Raw genomic sequence first — 23,956 nt, forward strand, 5'->3', positions numbered from 1 at the left:
CTTCTTTTAATCAACCCAAGTATGTGATTTGCTTTGTTGGTTACAAGCAAAGTGTGCTCATGAAACTTAAGATCTTGATCAATCATAACCGCGAGGTCCCTGAGAGATTGTGTTGTTTGGATTGCAGTGCCGCAAGGAAATAGATGTAGTTTTCTTTAGTGCCAAGATGAAAGATATTACACTTGCTAACATTAAATTTTAGTTTCCACTTAAGTGACCATTCAGAAAGGCAATTCAAATCTGATTGGAGCCAGATATAATCTTCGTGTGACTTACTGCATCTAAAGATCTTGATGTCATCAGCAAATAGAAGAATTGGACTATCAACAATATCAGGTATGTCAGTCTCATATATGCTGAAAAGTAAGGCTCCCAAAACAGACCCTTGGGGCATGCCACTAAGTACATCAGCCCAGGTGGAACAATGACCATTTAAGACAACTCTTTTTCCTTCCAGTAAGAAAACCTTCAATCCAAGAGAGTAATTTTTTGCCCTGAATACCATATCCATACAACTTGCTCAGCAAGTACTTGTATGGAACCGAATTGAAAGCTATTTGGAAATCCACTATGCAACATCCACAGGGGATTTGTCATTCAAACTTTGCAAAATATTTTTCAAGTTCACTGACCATGCCAAGGAATGTGAGAGTTCAGGCAAATTTTTTTGTTTGTTTCATACCACGATTCATGAGTTTTCTGTGAATCAAGAGAGATGCCATCTAAATCAGTTAGATGGCCAAGTATAGATTCATACTTCTTTTTATTGAGCCATGGAGGGCTATAGTAGCATTTTAGATTTGGGAGAAAAAGGTTCCCATCTAGATTACCAGTGTTCAGATATTCGTTGCTGAGTATATAATGATGTATTCAATGAGCTTAATGTATTGGCAGATTCATAGTTGTGGTATGATATATTATGGTTTCTTTGATACCTTTGAAGTAATTAGTGACCAGACTGCACGGCATAACCATATTACAACCACTTGTATTATACAAATGATTTGTAACACTGGCAGCAGCTTTTGATCCATGTACAAACCACTTATCATTCAGTATGGTAGTGCTGTTTACGAAGGTTTTTACTTTCTCACAAAAAAGTGTTATTAACCAGAAACCAAACCATTGAGGGACATACCTTGTGATACAGCTGCAAAGTGAGACAAACCTGTATGGATTCAGCAACAACAATAGCTACCAGACCAGAAGAACGATAGGCTGCAATAATTGTAGTGGGATACAACTGCAAAACGACAATCCAACAGGGAACAAAACAGCAAACACAGCCACCCATAGGGTTCAGAATCAATAGACAAACAATCACACATCACAACAGATAAATGGTAGTAGAGCATGCCTATAGTTTAATGACTCTTATTACAATTTCTACAACACAACTGAAGTGTGCATCAAATGTAAATCACCTATCACTACAAGTACACAAAAAAATTGGAATTTTCAACTAGAGTAGAGACCATAGCACATCACAAAAAAAGTACTGAAACAATTTGGAGTAGTGCACAACAATAAATCACAGTAAAACTATAAGAAGTGTTATATCCCTACTGTGCATTTCCATTATGGTATCTTGAGCACAGTAGGGATATAACACTTCTTGTGGTATGCTGCGTGGGCAAATAAAAGGCTGCCGCCAGTGTTACAAATCAGTTGTAAACTGGTTTACAAATAATTGTAGCATGGGCGTCTGGATTCAGTGGAATGGAATGGTGGAATGGAACGGTACTTAGGTAATTTCAATTAGTGGTCACCTCTTTAAAAAGACCACCTTCTAACAAAGACCACCTCTTTACAAAGACCGTTTTACTTTAATATCTGAATTGTTGTTTTAGAACCCTATAAGACAGTCACGCTTATTGATGAATCGTGTGCCACATGTTTATGTCTAAAAAGCCAGTGATATCTGATTTATGATACAATACAGTAATAGCTATATGACTGTATTGCTAATTAATTCCCTGTAAATCTAATAGGCTAGTAAATTGGTACCTTTCTAAATAGTCCGGCGTTGTAGAGGAGAAAAAAGGCAGCTAAATTACTAGCCAATTAGAGTTACAGGGAATTAACTAGGAATGCAGCAAGACTGTATGAGTCATTGATAAGACAAAATTTTTATAAATTATAGCAAGTTATTTGCCAGTATTTCTTGGCCTCACCCAGATATTAGCTCCTTTAGTTGTTGTGTTACTTTTAGTTTGATGGGGACGTCATTTTTGTACAGCCAAACTGTTTTTGCATGGGGTATATTGCTGTATTACAAATCAGATATCACTCTGACTTTTCTAGGCACGTGGCACACAACTGATCAACAAGACCATTATATGGGGATACACTCTAAGACAACAAGATAGCAGCAATTTAAACATTAAAGTAAAACGGTCTTTATAAAGAGGTGACCACCAATTGAATTTACCATAGTACCGTTCTATTCCAGTCCACCATTCCATTCCACTGAATCCAGATGCCCTTGTAACATGGCTAAGTACCTCCTTTTGGGCACACAGTCTGGCCACTAATTAGTTCAAAGACTTCAAACGAAACCAAACACCAGACCAACACAGGAAGTCACAATGCAAAGCTAATAATGTCCAGGACTGACAAGGAGGTAAATCGCTCTGGAATGAATGAACACACAACACTGCACTTGTCTGAATGAATGGGAAGCAGTACAACCACTGGGCTGAGCCTGGTAATCTACCACACTCTCGTTCGCCAATAAATTAAGCTAACCAAGACTATTATAGTGCTGCATCACTCAACAATGAATATCAGACACTTCAGTTACACCTGTCTAAATGATTCTGAAGCTGGCTGGAGTGATTGGCATCGATGATGGCACCTCACATTCGTGCATAACAAATGCGCTACCAATGCATAACAAACACGCTACCAATGAATAAACTAGCTAACAATGAATTAACTAACCATCAAGACAGTAATTAATGAGTAAAATCGTTCCTTGTACACAGCACTCAACGGTAGCCAGTATTAGCCTTGCGTTCATGCTCCTTCTGCGTTACAAATGGGCGCCTTTGATCTGCGCACGCCTCATACCACAAATCAGTAAGAACACACCCATTCGGTTTGTATCTGATTTGTAAACACTCCACCCTCAGGCCTGCAGCCCTCGGGTGTTGTGTTTACAAATCAGATACAAACCTCGTGGGTGTGTTACAACTATTACTTATAGTTTTACTGTGATTTAATGTTGTGCACTAGTCCAGCTTGTTTCAGTACTCTAGTCGAAAATTCCTAATTTTTCTGTGAATTTTGTTAACTTTTTTTGTATAAAAGTAGAATTATCATGACTGGTGAATCAAAAAATACTGCAGCAAAGGAAAGAAATGGTGCCACACACCCCTGCAATCAATTATCATCTGAAAAGTAAAGTATCCATTGCGCTTTGTAGTCAGCTATGTTCAACCTGTTACACAGCAGTATGAATCAAGAACTTTTCGAAAAGCACCTTGCAATCCAAGTGGCCACAATGAAAAATACAGATGATTTCCATTATGAAGGGAAGCCATCATGTGCCAGCTACTGCCAAATCGGCACTTTTCACTGTCAGCAAAGATTATGCAAAGGAGGGCACTGGTAAATCCATGAAGAACGTATTTTTATGTACTGTAGTATGTCAAAAGTCACCTCTTGGGCTGAAGCGACGTCAAACAGTGAAAAAAGCCTGTAGCCTTAGCCATTGTCGAGTTACGCTTGTCTGAAGACATCAGTCAGTTACACAGTCAGTCAGTAGAAAATTCTGTTTGATAATTAAAAAAAATAATTCTGTAGCAACTTGTTGAAAGTGTTTCGGGTCAATCTGAAGACTTTTTTGGGCTTAGTTTTACCTAACCAATACTGCTTGGTCATCATCGGAGGCTGGTTTTTGGATGATGTATTTCATGGGCCAGATCCACACCTTTGTGGTCCCTACTATACAGTACGATATGATAATGTGAGTAAACATCTCTAATTCTTTATCTGTGAATCAATATTTACGTGTGATGGAGAAAAAATGGGACACAAAGGAAACAGGTAATTCCATGGTACGTACATGCATCACAGATGACGCGGTAGGCAGAAAAGCATGTCTCAAGCCTAAGTAACATCGAACAGTAGTTATGCTTGGCTGACAACATCAGTCAGTTAGCCAATAGGTAGAAAAATTGGATTACTGTAATAATTCATTGAAACTTGTTGAAAGTATTTTTGGGTTACACTGGAGGCATGTTTGGTCTTGATTATGCCTATCCAATGCTACCAAGCTACCATGAAGGAAAAGTGAAGCTATTTTTGGATAATGTATTTTGCAGAAATACACAGACCTTTATGATCCCTACTAGACAGAGTACCATACTGTATGATGTGATGTACTGTACCTGAGCACCTAAATTTTAAGGAGCTTATATACTGGTAAATGACTGTAACTATGGAAATATCTGGCTATGACCTTTCTATGCAATTAAGATTTTTATGTTTATACCTTTTAAACAAGTTGATGCTGTCCTACTTCTCAGGCACCTTCCTTGTACTAGCTTATTGTTTATTGCAAAATTCTTATAAATGCAGAGTGAATAATGTTTCCATAGTCGATTGTGTAATTAATGTAAAAAGGATTTAAATACACAAGAAGTATCTTTCAGCTGTTCTCTCTTGTGCAAATCTTTAGCTGGCACCTGTGGAGTGAAGGTTCCACAACTCACTTATAGTCTTGTACAGCCTGGTTTACAATCTCAGTCCTCTGAAAATATTTATAAATATTTTTGTGTACTGAATGATTAGTGTAGCACCACCCATCCTCTATTTTATCCACAGAAGTTGATGTACCAGTCTATGTTGCAGTAATGTGCAAGCAATGTTTTTGAAGATTTTCTTTTTCATCGTGCTTGTTTGTTTCCAACTGACAGAAAATTTGACTGCTTTATTAGAGTTAGAGCATTGTGACCCTGTAGAATCTCTGACTGCTCTATTAAAGTATCTTGATGTCACTAACTATACTATCAGTAAAGTTCAAGACGCAATCATACATTATATAGCTACAAAGTTACAATGTCAGGAGTTATTGGTATAGAAAACTGAATATGCATATGTATACACCTTGATCAATTTCAGTATTTCAAGTTACAATCAATATGAATTCTATACTATACAAAAGTAAGCCTTATTAACCATACATGTAGGTAGACTAATGAAGATTCAAAATTTGTATTAATGTTTGCTACTAATATTTTGTAAAATGTGTTCACATTACAGCTATTGGTGAAATGGAGCTCATGTGCCTAGTAGTTGTATTGATGTGCAGTGTGACATATTCAGGTGAGAAATGCATAAATTTATACGTATTATTTGCATCTACAGGGCCAGCTTAGCCTCACAATTAGGTTGTACTTTGTAGAACAATATGTAATGGCAACTTATTCAGTTGAATCTTACCATTAAGGCTATATTAGATTTTAAAGATTCTTAACAGTTATTACATAATGATATATATCTAATCAAAAAACAGCCAAGCTGTAAAAAAAAGGTGCAGCTCCTAAAATGGCCATGGTGAAAAAAAATGAAATCCAAGGTGGCGGCCAAGAAATGGCTGTGATGGTAGGTTAATGGTAAAAATTTTAATAAAGACATTCAGGTGAATTTGGTGCTGAATCCTAGTGAAACTTGGAGGAAGCAACACAATTTCACCTGAATTGTCATTATTAAAAATTTTACCATTAACCATTTCTTAGCCGCCACCACAACCATCACAGCCATTTCTTGGCTGCCCCCTTGGATTTCACATCTTTTTTCACCATGGTCATTTAGGGGCCGCACCAGTTTTACCAAATTGGCTGTTTTTTTTTTATTAGATATCACTTCTTTTTGTATTTGTATACCCCAAAGCCAGTCTATGGCCAGCTTTGGGGCTTTTCAAACCTTAATACTTCAACTATTTTTGATTTTATCAGTAATTATGCAAATTATATACATATATTTATTACATATGTTTATTATTCCCTACTGGATAACTTGTTCGCAGTTGATCTCTCTACTAAGGGACTTGAAATGTAGCTGAACTCTATACAGGACTCTCTCTAGAGAATGAATTGTTTCTAGCTGATCTCTCTACAGGGGTGATTTGTTTGTAACTGAACTCTCTACAGGGTGATTTGTTTGTAGCTGAACTCTCTACAAGGTGACCTCTTCTAGCTGATCTCTCTACTGGGTGATTTGTTTCCAGCTGAACTCTTTACAGGTGATTTTTTGCAGCTAAACACTCTACATGGTGGTTTCTTTGTAGCTGAACTCTGTACATGATGGTTTCTTTGTAGCTGAACTCTCTACAAGGTAACTTCTTCTCTACAGGGTGATTTGTTGTAGCTGAACTCTCTACAAGTGATTTATTTGCAGCTGAACTCTTTATGTGGTGGTTTCTTTGTAGCTGAACTCTCTACAAGGTGACCTCTTCTAGCTGATCTCTCTATACAGGGTGATTTGTTTCTAGCTGAACTCTCTACAGGTGATTTTTTGCAGCTAAACACTCTACATGGTGGTTTCTTTGTAGCTGAACTCTGTACATGATGGTTTCTTTGTAGCTGAACTCTTTACAAGGTGACTTCTTCTAGCTGAACTCTCTATGGGGTAATTTCTTTGTAGCTGAACTCTCTATATGACGGTTTCTTTGTAACTGAACTCTCTACAAGGTAACTTCTTCTAGCTGATCTTTCTACTGGGTGATTTGTTTGCAGCTGAACTCTCTACATGGTGGTTTCTTTGTTGCTGAACTCTCTACAAGGTGAATTCTTCTACCTGATCTCTCTACAGGGTAATTTGTTTGTAACTGAACTCTGTACAAGTGCGTTTTTGTGGGTGGTCTCACTGCAGGTTGATTTGTTTGCAGCTGAACTCACTAAAGGGTGATTTTGCTTGTAGCTGAACTCCTTGCATTGTGTCTAGTTTCTAGCTGATCTCTCTACAGGGTGATTTGTTTGTAGCTGATCTCTCTACAAGTTGATTTGTGTGTAGCTGATCTCTCTGCAGGTTGATTAATTTGTAGCCGATCTCTCTACAAGGTAATTTGTTTGTAACTGAACTGTCTATAAGGTGATTTATTTGTAGCTGATCTCTCTGCAGGTTGATTTGTTTTAGCTGAACTCTCTACAGGGTGATTTACTTGTAGCTGAACTCCTTACATTGTGTGTAGTTTCTAGCTGATCTCTCTACAGGGTGATTTGTGTGTAGCTGATCTTTCTACAGGTTGATTTGTTTGTAGCCGATCTCTCTACAGGGTAATTTGTTTGTAGCTAAACTCTGTACAAGGTGCTTTTTTTGTAGGTGATCTCACTGCAGGTTGATTTGTTTGTAGCTGAACTCACTAAAGGGTGATTTGCTTGTAGCTGAACTCCTTACATTGTGTCTAGTTTCTAGCTGATCTCTCTACAGGGTGATTTGTTTGTAGCTAATCTCTCTACAAGTTGATTTGAGTGTAGCTGATCTCTCTGCAGGTTGATTAATTTGTAGCCGATCTCTCTACAAGGTAATTTGTTTGTAGCTGAACTCTCTATAAGGTGATTCGTTTGCAGCTGAACTCTCTACATGGTGGTTTCTTTGTTGCTGAACTCTCTACAGAGTGTTTTGCTTGTAGCTGAACTCTCTACAGGGTGATTTGTTTCTAGCTTATCTCTCTACAGAGTGATTTTTTTGTAGCTGACCTCTCCTCAGGGTGATTTGTTTCTAGCTGATCTCTCTACAGGGTGATTTTTTGTAGCTGACCTCTCTTCAGGGTGATTTGTTTCTAGCTGATTGCTCTACAGGTTGATTTGTTTGCAGCTGATCTCTCTACAGGGTAATTTGTTTGTAGCTGATCTCTATACAAGTTGAATTGTGTGTAGCTGATCTCTCTGCAGGTTGATTTGTTTGTAGCCGATCTCTCTACAAGGTAATTTGTTTGTAGCTGAACTGTCTAAAAGGTGATTTGTTTATAGCTGATCTCTCTGCAGGTTGATTTGTTTTAGCTGAACTCTCTACAGGGTGATTTATTTGTAGCTGAACTCCTTACATTGTGTGTAGTTTGTAGCTGATCTCTCTACAGGGTGATTTGTTTGTAGCTGATCTCTCTACAAGTTGATTTGTTTACAGCCAATCTCTCTACAGGGTAATTTGTTTGTAGCTGAACTCTCTATAAGGTGATTTGTTTGTAGCTGATCTCTCTGCAGGTTGATTTGTTTTAGCTGAACTCTCTACAGGCTGATTTGTTTGTAGCCAATCTCTTTACAGGGTAATTTGTTTGTAGCTGAACTCTCTACAAGTTGATTTGTGTGTAGCTGATCTCTCTGCTGGTTGATTTGTTTGTAGCTGATCTCTCTACAGGGTAATTTGTTTGTAGCCGATCTCTCTACAGGGTGATTTTTTTGTAGCTGACCTCTTTTCAGGGTGATTTGTTTCTAGCTGATTGCTCTACAGGTTGATTTGTTTGTAGATGAACTCTCTACAGGGTGATTTGTTTGTAGCTGATCTCTATACAAGTTGATTTGTGTGTAGCTGATCTCTCTGCAGGGTGATTTGTTTGTAGCTGAACTCTCTGCAAAGTGTTTTGTTTGTAGTTGATCTCTCTACAAGGTGAATTTTTGTAACTGACCCCTCTTCAGGGTGATTTGTTTCTAGCTGATATCTCTACAGGGTGATTTTTTGTAGCTGACCTCTCTTCAGGGTGATTTGTTTCTAGCTGATCGCTCTACACCTTGGTTTGTTTGTAGCTGAACTCTCTACAGGGTGATTTGCTTGTAGCTGAACTCCTTACATTGTGTCTAGTTTGTAGCTGATCTCTCTACAGGGTGATTTGTTTGTAGCTGATCTCTATACAAGTTGAATTGTGTGTAGCTGATCTTTCTGCAGGTTGATTTGTTTGTAGCCGATCTCTCTACAAGGTAATTTGTATGTAGCTGAACTGTCTATAAGGTGATTTGTTTGTAGCTGATCTCTCTGCAGGTTGATTTGTTTTAGCTGAACTCTCTACAGGGTGATTTGTTTGTAGCTGATCTCTCTACAAGTTGATTTGTGTGTAGCTGATCTCTCTGCAGGTTGATTTGTTTGTAGCCGATCTCTCTACAGGTAATCTGTTTGTAGCTGAACTCTCTATAAGGTGATTTGTTTGTAGCTAATCTCTCTGCAGGTTGATTTGTTTTAGCTGAACTCTCTACAGGATGATTGCTTGTAGCTGAACTCCTTACATTGTGTCTAGTTTCTAGCTGATGTCTCTACAGAGTGATTTTTTGTAGCTGAACTCTCTACAGGGTGATTTGTTTCTAGCTTATCTCTCTACAGGTAGATTTGTGTTGATTTGTTCATTGCTGATCACTCTAAATGGTGATTTTTTGGTAGCTGAACTCTCTCCACAGTGACTTGTGTGTAGCTGAATGCTGTGTAGCTGAATTCTCTAGAGAGTGACTTCTGAATTCTCTACAGGGTGCATGACTTGTTTATAGCTGAACTTTCTTCAGTGTGACTTGTAATGTTCTGAATCTCTATAGTGATATATTTGCTTAACTCTCCACATGGTGACTGTCTTCTTGCTGAACTGTCTAAAAGATTAACTGTTTGCAGCTGAACTCCCTACAGAATAACTTGTGATGTAATAAAATTCTATAATGGAGTAAATAAATTAGCCGAATGCTCTATTAAGGTGACTGTTCTATTAGAGTATCTCGATCTCGCATTTGCTACACGGAGTTGGCTTTCGAATCATAACTCAGTGGTTTGTAATCCGATTCTTCTGTACTACTGCAAGGACTTTCTATGAAGATTATTCCAGCTATACACCGATTTTCAGCTCATTGCCCTAAGCGGTTTGCCTAGTAGGCGTGAAAACTAATACTTTTTTATTCCTAAAAATCGATCGCGTAATTGTGACACAGGTTGGGTTTTGTGTCATATCTCCGTGGTCTTTATCTCGATTCCTTTCAAACCACCAAAAGGCACTCCTACGATGGTTACTCCATCTACATAGCAATTTTCAACTCATTCCATGAAGCGGTTTACCCTGTAGGCGTGACAACAAATCCATCTTGTTTTACGCGAATAATCGGTCATAACTCCTGAACCATTCATCGGATTTGTACCAAAGTTGATGCTAGGATTCGCCGTTGGACTCCCTTTCTGTGTGCCAAATTTCAAGGCGATCGGAGTACGCGTTTGCTTGTTATAGCAATTTTTGCAAGTGTGCGAAAAGACGAAGAAGAAAAAAAAACGAAGAAAAAATAACGAAACTTTGGCCACTCGTATCTCGGAAATGGCTTGAGTGATTTCCTTCAATTTGGAATGTAGACTCCCCTAGCTGGCGGGAAACTCTGCAGCAAATTTGGTTCCAATCGGATGAGGTATCACCGAGATACAAATGTGTGAAAATGACGTTTTCTTTCTTCCTGTAAATATACTCACGGTGTGGCGCGCCGGCTTCTTGGGCCGCACGACACACTATCGTGTGTCTTGATATATATATATATATATATAGGTGTTACCCAAAACACTCCTATAAAGTTTTAATGTTTTATTTAGTGCAATTTTCTACTAGCTGACTGACTAACTAACTAACTAATTGATTAACTAATTAACAAACTGATGTCCTCAGACCAACATAACCCAATAGATAAGAATTCGAGCTTTATTTCACTGTTAGACATTGCTTCAGTACCTTTTGGCATACTGCAGTACATACAATGCATGTATCATGGACTTAACTTTGTCCCTTAGTACTCCTTTGCGTCTCAGTTCTTTTCACTGGCAGTGCAAGGAGTCAATTTGCTGTAATGCAAGATTGGCTGAATTGTCTGCTATTCCACACCGTGCCTTGACATTCAAATTAAAAACTCCATATTCTTGTTGTAATTGTAGTAGCTATTGGAATCGAGATAATGCTAGAGTCTTCGGTATTATCCTGGTATACATCAGTATGAAGTAAAACAAATAGATAAGTCTTAGTTCTGCATTGCCACAAGTACTATACATGACCATCTCAGCAAAAACCCGACTTGTTCGCACAAGCATGCGTATTGAGAAAATCAAAATGATAAAATAATTCTTAAAATTATGCAAGCTACAAAAAAACTACGCAAGCTTTTATTGGGCCAGTACTTGAAGAAGGAAGACTCAAATCGATTAAAACTATGTACTATCTTATTTACCTGTTCATGGAGAGTTTGAACACCTTTGTTTCTTTTCTCTAGCTCCAACGGTATGCGTGTCACGTGCATTTGTTTACGATGCGGTAAACATAAACAAAATTGTCATCATTTCTTCTACCAAACCGCCTTCATATCCATATGCGCAAGTATCTACAGGGCTAATACTATACCTTGGCTGATGTGCTGATCCACGGTGAACGTTTTAAGCCAAATTGCAACATTGTAGACTAATCCAAATGGAAGTTATGGCTGCAAATGTAAGCACCTGTAGTTTATTTTCAGTATAGTCGCTGTGCAAATCGATTATCTTGCTCTTCCTACTGTCTAGCACTATAATTCCAAAACTACACACCACAAAAGGCTGAAACTTTGGTGGTCCATTCCTTGGATACTGCAGATATTGCTAAGTGAATGAGAATTATTTTATTGTGCGAACAAGTTGGGTTTTTGTTGAGACGGTCACTATATGTTAAAGTATTGCTGTGAGTGCTATATAAAAAGTAAAGCATGAGGCATGTGGCCGAGATGCTAATGAAGCATAAGGTGAAGCTGAGTGCTTTATTAGTATTGAGGCCAAGCACTGAGTGCTTTATTTTTCATATAGCATGAGCAAGGAAATGCTTTAAATAATTTATAGTTGCGTAGCTTCACCATACACTAGGACTCGTAATTAACATGAGTTGCACGAATTATTAGCAGCCTGAATGCACACAAACTATAATACGTTCACGTTGAGCTGAATCCTGGGTTGTTGATTAAGAAGCCATACAAGATCAAAGGCTTTAAACAATGTTTATGACGCATTTATTTGTAAGCCCATGTTACGGGCGCGCACTTAATTGTTGAGAATATGGCGTCCAGTGTACCGTCAGCGAGTGCGGAGCGAAACCCTTTTGGAAAGACGTTAAACAGCCAAACGAAGTATCTACTTATGAAACTATGGGAGTACTTTAAGCAAGAAGTGAAGAAATGCAAAATTTCTATCAACATCACGGAGAGAATCTCGAAGGCCACCGGTATTGTATCATGCCTTCTTTGGTGGGTTTTGGCATACATTACGCCACGCAGGGATTTCAAGGGCATCCATTAGAATGGAGCACCACAAGAAAGGCGGTTTATTTATGCCAAGAAAAAGGTACAAAATGCACTTTGCACAAGCCCGCTTAATTCTGTAATCGTCAGGTACAAATGTTCACGAGTCCATGTTGATACAGACAGTTTTGACCCAGATACTATCAGACAAGATACATTCATTGTACGGAAGGGAGGAAATCTATCGCTCTCAAAGATTTTAGTAAGTTAAAGTTTGAAACCTGGAACTTTGTCACTTACTCCATCTTAGGCCAAACTTAAGAATGATGGTGTTTTCTCTGGGGGTAGAACATTGCTTTAAAGAGTGTTGAGTGATATGGGATTTAAGTACAAGACGATTAATGACAAGAGGTTAGCATTGAAACTGTTTGTGCTTTAATTTCACTACACGGATGTGCAGGGTATGCTATGAGCAGCCCTGCACAGTCCATCAGTATCATAAATATTAAAGACGAACGAGGTGCAACAGAACTGAAGGAAGACCAGTTGTGTATTTGGATAAGACTTGGGTAATGAAGAACTTCTAGAGCAATTCCTCATCCAAATCAGCAGTGATAGTGAAGATGGTGATGGTGGTATTAATGAATTGTCCACTAGCAGCTTCTGGGTTTACTTCATCTGATGTAAGATTGTTTGATATTTGCAGCATTGGTGTTATAACTTGATTTTGTTCCCCAGGAGTCATCAGGTAGCTGGGATTAAACTCTGTGAAGTGCATGAAAATACAGATGAAGTACGTGTAAGTGTGTGCACTTTAATAAAAAATATCATTGCTTTATTGTGCTATCAGAAGTTGAACATACCATCCTTTGTATATTTAATCAGCTCAGGAGTGTTTGGAAGTCACTACAGGTACTATCAGCCCAAATTCATACAAACAGTATTATTTCATTTGTTGAAACTTTAGAGTTTTTTGGGAATGCAACTTCAAAAACAAAATGCTGGCTGGAAAAACTGTGTACATGTGTGGCGAAGTGATGAGAAAAGTATTAAAATGACAAATTGACTAAATGGGAGCAGAAGACGATAGTCAGCTGTGGTGAATGTGAAGTAAAATACATGTTGTTTGGCTCACTTGCAGGAACACCAATGCTACATAACGGATTTTGAACTGTTATAATTTGGTTTTTTTCTCTTTTGAGGCTGAAGAAGTTTTTACCTGAATATAAGCAGGCCACTTATCTTCTAAATACAGTGGCCCCAGCTCTTCTACTTATGCAACTCTGTTTTACACACACAAAATCTGTTTTATTTTTCTTGTAAAAGTGTATTACAGCCTCTTACATAACGGATGATGAAATCATGCGTGTTGAGGGCGGGTATGTGACGTCTGGCTTCGCCACAAACATGTGTCAACATGACTATCAAAGGGCCGCGCTTTAGAGGCTTCCCCATTGAAAATGCATGGCGAAACTTTGCAGTGTCATAACGGAAGTGTCTTACATTCGAATGAAGCGCTTTTAATATATTTTTAGCGGATCGAGAAGCACTATGTATCGAGCAATACAGGAGCCTCATGCGATGTAGCAATCGTAAGTTATTAATCGTTTTTGAGGGTTCAGCTCAACACGAACGTACTATAGCTTAACAAAGTAACTCTCGCATAGTTTGGCATAGTAGAGGTTCATCACAGATTTTGGCAGGTTTTGGTCACAATCCACAATCGATTCTATTGTGATACATGGTGAAGTATTTCCGTGATATCTCCAGCAGGACTTATCCATATACATTAACAAATGTAACAACATTACCTTCTCCCACCCATCGTTGAAGCATTTAGATACGTATGTCTATAAAAGCAATTCAGTGTAGAATTCGTATTGTCTGGGGTGGTCGACCACTCAGTGCGGCGAGGGCTATCAGTCATCACCAGCTTGGGTGATTAATTGTACTGGCGTGAGAGCTGCGGGCTATTAGCCTGCACTAAAGCACATTGGCAACTGTAATTTATTGCCCACAAAAAGTGCTGTATTGTACGATTAAAGCACTCTTTGCGGTGTAATAAAACACTTGTTGTGGGCAATAAAGCATTGTTTGCACTAAAGTGTACGTGTGCTAGAGTTTTGGACGATTTAAGCACTCTTTGCGGTGCAATAAAACACTTGTTGTGGGAAATAAAGTATTGTTTGCACTAAAGTGTATGTGTGCTAGATTTTTTTTTGGTTTTGAGATCACTCTTTGAGTGTTATATTTTTTTGTACAGCACAAGCAAGGCATTGGTTTAACTGATTTAACCAGTTCAAGTTTGAGTTAGTTAACGAGTGGCAGTTTAGCAAGAACATGCACAAAATTATTTGAAACTTATCAAGTAGCCTTAACCCTTAAACCCACGAAGAACATTTGGGAAATGCATGTTTACACAATATGGGTACGTTTGGTGACACTAGGTGGGGTAAATTATTCTTACAGCCTACAACTACACAATAATTAAAAGTATGTTCACTGGGCTACTTGAAGAAGGTTAAATGGACAGTGTAACTGCAGTGGGTTACTTGTTATGAAGCAATGAACATCAGTAAGTCACATCTCCATGTTTCAAAATTCTTGCCACATGTTTAACTTCAATTGTGGGTTTACTCACGATAAGTTCTGATAGAAAATTTAATGGAGAATAGGTCTGTGCCTATTATGCTGGCATAATTTTCAGAGTAATACGTCACCAATTTCGTGAGAATAATTACAAAATAATTGGATGGTTGCAGGCATAATTTTAGAATTATCGGATATTCACTGGAATATTCAGTGGAAGTAAGGGGTGTGTCTATTCTTGATTAACTAGAAGATAGAGGTAAGTTACTAAGAATTATACCCACTCAAAAACAGCCAAGCTGTAAAAAAAGAGTGCGGCCCTCAAAAGCCTGGGTGAAAAAAGTTGTGAAATCAGAAGTGGTGGCCAAGAAATGGCTGCAATGATGTTAATGCTAAAAAATTTTAACAATGCACACAGCCATTATTAAAATTTTTTAGCATTAACACCATTGCAGCCATTTCTTGGCCACCACTTTTGATTTCACAACTTTTTTCGCCCAGGCTTTTGAGGGCCGCACTCTTTTTTTACAACTTGGCTGTTTTTGAGTGGATTTCACTTCTTTTTGTATTTTCAAAAACGAAATCCTGCACCTTTTTACTGGGATATGATTTCCAGGCTGTTGTATCACAAGTTTTGTTAGCATATAGCACTTATTATGATGATTGCAATGATGATGATTGGCGTGAGTCGGTAATATTAGTCTGCTCACAGACTGTCTGGGGGCGAAACTAAGTTGATACTACAAATATACCACTGATTGATACAAAAATGGCTCTGATTTGATGAAATAGCTACTAGATTGAGCCTCAAAGTGTTGCAACAATAGTGTGGTGCTAATGCTCTAATAGAGCGCACGTTTTTGCTTTCACTGAAATCATCTAATAGAACACACATAGAATGTTCTAGATTTTCTATTGTTAGATCAGTTTTACTTATTAAACTAGAATTTTCATTTATAAGGTAGAAATTAAGTGAAGTGATCAGCCGAGATAGCAGTGGTTAAGGATGCAGGCATTAGCTATGGAGGTCCTTGATTTGAACTCTGGTCATGATGAGTTCATTTTTTTCAACATTTTTTATGCACCTTTTGCCCCCCAGTGACTGCTCCATTAGAGTATCTCGATCCTACAATTTTACACTTGCTCGGCTTTTGCTTTATAACTTTGTAGCTGTAAGTCTGTTGCTGTTCTTACCACCAAAAGGCACTCCTACGATGATCAGCCTATGTACACATGAATTTTCAAGTTATTCCTCTACTCGGTTTACCCTGTAGCCGTGATAAAAGTTTCATCTTTTTTTACGTGAATAAGCACTCATAACTCCTTGGATATTTATCAGATTCATAGCAAACTTGGTACGCGAATGTACCTATATACGCTCTTTACTTGTACCAAATATTGATACAATGGAGTTACAAGTTTGTGTTTTATAGCAATTTTTGCAAAGTGTGCGAAAAGAAATTGAAGCCCCATAGCCCCCTACAGCGAAGAAAAAAAACGAAGAAATTAAAATGAAACTTTGGCCACTCGTATCTCAGAAACAGCTAGGGAGATTTCCTTCAAATTTGGTATGTGGCATGGAAACTAGTTCCAATTGGATAAGGGATCATGGAGCTACAAAGGTGTGAAAATCACATTTTCTTTCTTCCTGTAAATATACTCACGGTGTAGCGCTGGATTCTTGGGCCGCATGACACACTACTATGTGTCTTGATATAGCTGGCATTATTATACGAGTGCTGGCTGAAAAGCCTCTAAAAGATCGATATACACTAATAGAATGTTTAAATACTCTAATAGAGCAGTCAGATCATTTCATATTAACAATCTGCAGCCAGCATCAAGGATGTAACTGAAACTTGTGCATGTATATTCTTCAAATCTTTGAATATTATTGATATCATTATCATGAACCATGATAGTGGGTTCATAATAGGGTTCGCCCATGTTTTTTGTAAAGATCCTAATAGAACGCACACCTAAAAACCACCTTGAAAAGCATCCTTCAACTCGAACAACCCTCTGGTGGTTCTTTGCAATTAGTATAGGTCCACTATTAAGTATCAGGTGAAAAGGAAACAGTATGTGTATTTCAGACAAAACTGAAATATGCCCGTTTGTTCATATATTATTCATAATATTATTATTATTATTCTTTCACAGGCATAGCAGAATTTACAAGGAGAATCCTGGAATAAAAAGTAGCAAGGCTTGCTGAATGGATCGTTGTGCATGTCCATGACCTATTTTTGGTTTCATTTTCGGATGGAAACAGCCCAAACCAGGCCGTTTCTTCTTGCCAAAATGCCATTACGCTCGAGAAGCCATACAAGATTTGCTAAGTTTTTGGATGTGCGCTGCTTGTGGCTAATAGAATCTGTCTTTATTAAGCTTAATCTGGGCTGATGACTTTGTTGCAAGGTGGTTTTTTTCGCTCCATAATTATTCTACGTGGGCAGGTTATCCAGATTAAATACCCTAATAGAGCAGTCATGTAAATACTCTAATAATGCAGTCAAGTGTATAACAACAATCCGTGCACTGAATTTGACAGCTGTTAAAGGCACCAGTAATGTGAATTGTAGCTCATATTGGGAGACTCTCAGTCTGTATGCACATAGCAATTTGATCAGTTTCATGTTTGTACTGAAACATTAATGGCGTTACTATGCAGAATGCAAAATTACACTATTCACCACAGTTTTCATTATCAATCAAAGAAATCCATGTTAATTTGTACACATGATATTGTAGTCAATGGTGTGAGAAGATATTGCATAGGAGATGATGTGTTCCAACAACTTGCAGCAAATACTAGTCAATGATATAGGTCTATAGTTCAATGGATTAGTACACAGGCCTTTCTTGTATACTGGTGTTACATATGCCCTCTTCCAGTCTGAAGGGAGTTTACCCTGATGTATATATAATGCAGTCAAGTGTATAACAGCAACCCTTGTACTGAATTTGACAGCTATTAAAGGCACCAGTAATGTAAATTGTAGTTCATATTAGGAGACTCTCAGTCTGTATGCACATTGCAATTTGATCAGTTTCATGTGTGTACTGAAATGTTGACAGTGTTACTATGCAGAATGCAAAATTACACTATTCACAACAGTTTTCTTCATAATCCATTACTGGATTAATAAAAAGTACACAAACTAGATGAATAAAAAATTGTAAATTTTAAAATGGGAATAGGGATCACTGAAAATAGCCACAAAACAAGAAGGGATCGCTGGGGTGATAATGTAAACCACAAATCCCTATTTTGACTCACTTCAAAATGACAGAACATGTAACTAAAAATTTATGAGTCAAAATAGGGATTTGTGGTTTACATTACCACCCCCAGCGATCCCTTCTTGTTTTGTGGCTTTTTTCAGTGATCCCTATTCCCATTTTAAAATTTCCAATTTTTTATTCATCTAGTTATATACCTGACTTAGTATGTAGCTATAGCTACAGCTTTAATGCACTAATAATATTATTGATAACACTTTAATTATTACTGTAGATATTCCAAGTCTGTTGTAACTATTATGGCTATTAATTCATTAATTAATTCTGGCAAAACTACTTATAGCAGCATCTAGCAACTAGGCACAGAAACTAAATGAGTATTATTATTGAATAATAGGCTAGATACAAAAATGAGAAAAAGAATAATAGGAGAAAATTTTGAGAAATTCTGGAAAGAATAATAGGGAAAAGTTTGAGCATAATGGGCTCAGGCCTAATGAAGAATTTGTTGCAAGGTGATAGGAGCAACCACCATCAAGTTATCAACCATTTTGTAAAGGCATGTAGAGGGTTTGCGTGTTTCCTTACCAAAAAGTTATTTTCACAGCTAGTTTTGGTCTCACCATGTAGTGGTAGGGAAAACCCTTGGTATCATTTTAATCCTTGTTACATCACAAGTAGAATGACATAAATCATGTTGCCATAGTCAAAAGTTACAGCACTTTGTGCAAGGCATGCATATTTGGTATCATTTTAATCCTTGTTGCATCACAAGTAGAATGACATAAATCATGTTGCCATAGTCAAAAGTTACAGCACTTTGTGCAAGGCATGCATATTTATTAAGTTTAAATCCAGTTTTCTGGATTATGTGGGTTTAAGGATTAACATAGTCAACCTTGTTCTGAATAATCATCAGACATACCATTGAGATCCTCTGGAGTAATTTCTTCTCTTGCTTTTGAGAGCTTTCTTCTTCGGGTAAATCAGCATGTAATTACCTCCATAATAGTCCTACAGTCACCCATATACCATTGTGGTTGCATATACAGCACTGTGGTCATTCTGTATGTTAAATAAAGCACTGTTTTTTTTGCTTTGATCTAAGAGACTACAGTATATATTATCGCATTTTAAATTGTGCTCTTTACCCATATCAAACGGTACGGTCGTACCGTTTAAGTAGGAATCCAGGTGAAAATTTCATGCGCCGCCAAAAATTCTGCCTTTAAAAATCATCCTAGAGATATCTTACGAGACGAAAATCACCTTTACAGAATAGTACTAGTCCATATAGTACATAAAACAGCATTGAATACAACAAAACGCTTACAGGTGGCCGGATATTAATTTTTAAAAGATTGCCAAAACTCGAACTTTCTCCTCACTGCCTCACTGCCTCACTGCCTCACTCACTGACCACAGTCGCAAGCCTAGAGCCCAAATGAAGCAGCGCACGGCCACCATTTTACGCCACAATAACAAACTCACCAATGGGATGTGCCTTTTGGGGTTCCAACGAGTGTGTGCCCTCTGTGCCTTGTCTTTTCTTTTATCTTCAATCAGGCTGCTTGTCTTCTTCTTCATCCAACGAAACCATATCGAGGCGTTAATTTTCCGTATCAACACTTTCTTTAAACAGCATAATAGACGCCACAAGATTGTTTAAGATGCTTAGACTATGCTACTGTACGAAGGAATAGATTATATATTCCTTACTGATATAATCTATGACGGAGGGTACTGCACGGAGGTACTGGTACTAGATAGCTTCACGATAGGTCACAAGATCACGTCCATTCTTCATTCTACGCATTATCAATCTATCGATTGAAACCACGATGACACACCCCTTTTGCACTAGCTGTATTTCAGTGACCACACACCTTCAATTTGGAAGGCTGACACGACATACTCTATAATCGATCGAAACCACGCCCCTTTTTGTCAAGCGGACATCTTGCAGGCTGCCTCGAGATACTCTAACACAGCATTCACCCTAATAGAATAGTCACATGTTTATAGCTAGCTGTATGCCTTAACAAAAAACTAAACAAACTAGTATATTAAAAATTATAAATTTAAAAATAAAGTAGGAATCCAAACTATAAAAAGTTGTGAAACAAGAGAAGAACAATGGTAGCTATTGCAGCATAGCTCAGTGGGAAATTCCTACTTTGGCATTTAACACAAAATAATGGTTATATCATGCCAAAGTAGGGATTTCCCACCAAGCTATGCTGTAATAGCTACCATTGTTCTTCTCTTGTTTCACTACTTTTTATATTTTGGATTCCTACTTTATTTTTAAATTTATAATTTTTAATATACTAGTATGTTATATGCTTGTTAGTTGTTCACTCATTGTTGTGGTTTTCATTCTACAGCTGGACAGACTTGTGTAGATGTTGTTAATAATGTTCAGCAAATTGGTGATAATCAGATCAGTATTGGCAGAACAGTAATTGTTCCACGTCTCAACTTCACTTGTAGTGGTAGAATAACCAACATCAGGGTTAGGATATTATCTGATAGCAGTGGAACTAATTTTCCTTATATACAAGTATGGAGACAGTCACCAAATTTACAACCCTATAGTTTAGTTGGTAGAGTCCAAATACAATCAAATCACCTCAATAATCAGTCAACTTACCTAGAAGCTAACATTCCACTTACTGCTAATAACAGAATACAATTTCTACCTGGAGATGTTATAGGATTTTATAATCCACCTGATTCTGGTTATGTAATTAGAGATATAGAAACACCTGGATATGTGTTTTATATATTCCTTGGATCTGATGCTTCATCACTTAATCTTACTAGTGGCAACACTTCTGTTGGACGACAACCATTGATCCAGTTTACACTTGGTGAGTATGGTGACAGTCAATTTTAAAGCAGGTTCACACCCACAGCTGGACACAGGTCAGCTGTTGGCATGCGCCTGTTTGTTTTGTGAAAAAATATTTTTGTTTGTTTGTTGTATCTTTCCTCACCCACATGAGTAAAATGACTTATACTAAATGCAGCCTGTATGTGAGAAATGAAGGCTGTACAGAACTAGTGTTACCTTCCAGGTGGGTAAGCTTTTGCTTTGATGTGGTTTATTCATGCCAGCTTGAAATGAGTTTCAAAACCTTTCAGTATATATGGGTGTAAAATAATCGGAATGATATATATAGCCTTGTAGGCTACAAGGAATAATGAAGTCCTTCGAAGTGAATAGGGGCGTATCCTTCACTTACATGAATCAAAACAAAGTTTAATTTCAAGTCCTTCTCCAATGAATTTGCTGAGAAAGCATGATCGACACACTATAAACTTCTGTGCATAATTTAAAGTGGTTTGCTTCCTTAGCAATGCATAGCAATATACATAATTACTAAATTACAAAATAATTCATCATACACCACACCATAATCGTATAAAATACTGCTTGTATTTATTCCATCTATATATTTGTGTTGGAACTGCTAGTCCAAAAATTTTATTTAGGCTTAGATTATACAGAATAGCATTGGAATCACTAATAGATTTGTGGTCTGTTTTACCTTGATATAAGGAGCTTTTTTGAATTAATGCTGACTAAATCCAACTGTTGTACTGACCACACCCTAGATAAGTATTTGAGTTGTTGGTACACTCTAATAACTAGTTACTGTATGTACTGTAGCTACCCACTGTACGCAAACTTCGACCTTTACCAGAAGTGAACCTTGACCTTAGTATAATCACTACATGTGTGAAGGAGCAAGAATTGAGCAAGACTGAACAGGCCCAAAAGCCATCCAACAACTGAACATTGTTTGTTTGTTTTTGTTTTATTTTGTACCACTGGTCTGGGCTGTTCTAAGAATTTTTGTATAAAGGGCCATTCTGTTGCACTTCTATTTGCCCTTGATATGAATTGTTGTCAATCAGCTTGGTGAACTGTGCTTGCCACTCTCACAGTTGGTAACTGGAGTAGGGTTCACATCACTACAGTCATTAAGCAAGGCCCACTGTCTGGTGTATGCTATGCTCAACTCAGGAAAACACTACCAACCTAATGAGATGATCATAGTAAAGTAGCAGGCATGAAAGAAGAAGTGAGAAGAGGAGAAGATGCATTGCGAGCAGGAGTGTGAGAAGACGCCATGTTCAAGAGCAAGCTGAAGAGAGAGCGAAGTACAAGCGGTTCATTCAAGGGCTAACCAAGTAGTGATGTGCGATATGTGATATTTTTATATCGATATATCATGATAAAATTTTCTGTATCATGATATGTTAAGGCAAATCTACAGAACAAATCCTCCTTTATGCTGTTGATACTATTGTAAGTGCTCTGGACTGCAGAAAAATTGGGTGCACAGCCTTTTTAGATCTCAACAAAGCATTTGATTCTTTGGATCACACAATTTTACTGAATTACCTTAGTGAGCTGGGTGTGTCTGGGAGTGAACTTACATGGCTCACAAACTATCTTTCCAATCGTCTCCAACGAGTATAACTCAATGGTAGTACTTCTTCCTTGACAACTGTAAAGGGTGGGATCCCTCAAGGCAGTGCTCTAGGACCACTGTTGTTCCTTACGAAATGCCTTCTATTGTCAAGTTTTGTAAACTATTACAATTTGCAGATGACACCACACTTATCTGCTCTAGTTCTGACTTTGACTCTGTAAAGATGCAGTTATCCTATGACTTTGCATTGGTTTCTGATTGGATATCTGCTAGTTGTCTGAAACTTAACATCAATAAATCCAGTGTACTGTGGTTTACACCTAAATCACCTCAAAATGTGTCATGTCCTTCCATTATTGTTAATGACAATCAGCTAAAGAAGTTGACCACCAAAGATATTTGTGACTGTCTCTGGGAAAACCGGTCTTATCGCCCATTTAAAAGTATCGAGAAACGTCGGTTTTAAATATTCTGTGTGTTGTAGCTGGCCAATGGTGGTAGCTACGCATACCAAATTTTCACGCGTTTCACAACAATTTCTTACCTTCCTAATCATCCACTGAAGAAGTAGTCAACAGCTAAGTTTCCCGCCATTTTAGATAGTTTTTAAACCGAGGTTGTCTGTATCAGGCGAGCTCCAGAAGGGGTGGGAGGCGGGGGCCCTGGAAGGCGGGCAAGATAGTGTTCAAAAATTGAAAAGAGACGTGCTAGGATGAATTAGGCCAAGTTATAGGCCATTCAGGGCTCAGAACTGGCTAAGATGAAAGGAAATTTACAGCACAGGTCATTGTCCAACACCACAGAGCTGTACAGCCACACACAGCCATCTCCTGGTCGGCCAGGGCTCCATCAAGACCCCAGACCACTCGTACGGCTCTCCACTGTGCTCTAGAAAAGCAGCCAGCAAAAGCAGACCACTTTACTCTGGTGGACTGTGGCAGTGAAACTTGATAGTGCATTCATTAAGCTTTGTGTTTGTGTGAAAAAATCAAACTTCCTGTCTTGGGCGATAAGAACAGTTTTCGTAGATCCAGTCACATTTAGGAATAATTTTTGATAAGCAGTTATGGTGGGATCATCAAGTTAATGATGTATGTAAACGAGTTGCATATTATCTTCACTTATTAAGTACTCATCGGAACTCTTTGACATTTCCTATCCTTAAATTACTAACAGAATCTTTCGAAAATAAGTTACACATTACCAGTGTGGGATCCTCCTTTGAGGAAGGATCAAATTTCTTGTTTACAGCAATTGCAAAATTGTGCTGTCTAAATCTTTATGTAAATTTGATCACGTATCTGTACATCATAGAGAGGTGCACCGGCTATCTGTACCTGACATCATACAATTACAATCTATTCCTGCTATGTTTGGCTACTACAAACAAAAGAGACTTCATCATTAGATCCTCCAATTGTCTTTCATTGTCAGCAGTCATACAACACATGCTGTGGTGATTATCTTGCG

The 23,956-nt window shown here is 37.9% G+C and overlaps 1 protein-coding gene and 1 long non-coding RNA gene across 3 annotated transcripts in view; both read left to right on the forward strand.

Moving 5' to 3' along the window:
• The window catches only part of LOC136257624 (uncharacterized), a 153,390-nt gene that overhangs the window by 34,604 nt on the left and 94,830 nt on the right, over nucleotides 1-23,956 (forward strand). For both annotated transcript variants that reach the window (XM_066050876.1, XM_066050877.1), the window contains exons 2-3: nucleotides 5,269-5,331; nucleotides 20,429-20,914. In XM_066050876.1, the coding sequence (XP_065906948.1) occupies nucleotides 5,280-5,331; nucleotides 20,429-20,914 (538 nt within the window). In that variant the 5' untranslated portion in view covers nucleotides 5,269-5,279. The remainder of the gene's footprint in view (nucleotides 1-5,268; nucleotides 5,332-20,428; nucleotides 20,915-23,956) is intronic.
• LOC136258079 (uncharacterized) lies at nucleotides 12,339-13,554 on the forward strand. Its single transcript, XR_010702562.1, has 5 exons — nucleotides 12,339-12,468; nucleotides 12,517-12,617; nucleotides 12,667-12,889; nucleotides 12,945-13,118; nucleotides 13,174-13,554. It is a non-coding gene; the product is annotated as an uncharacterized lncRNA (long non-coding RNA).

Source organism: Dysidea avara, chromosome 6 (assembly GCF_963678975.1).
Source record: "Dysidea avara chromosome 6, odDysAvar1.4, whole genome shotgun sequence".
NCBI lineage: Eukaryota > Metazoa > Porifera > Demospongiae > Dictyoceratida > Dysideidae > Dysidea > Dysidea avara.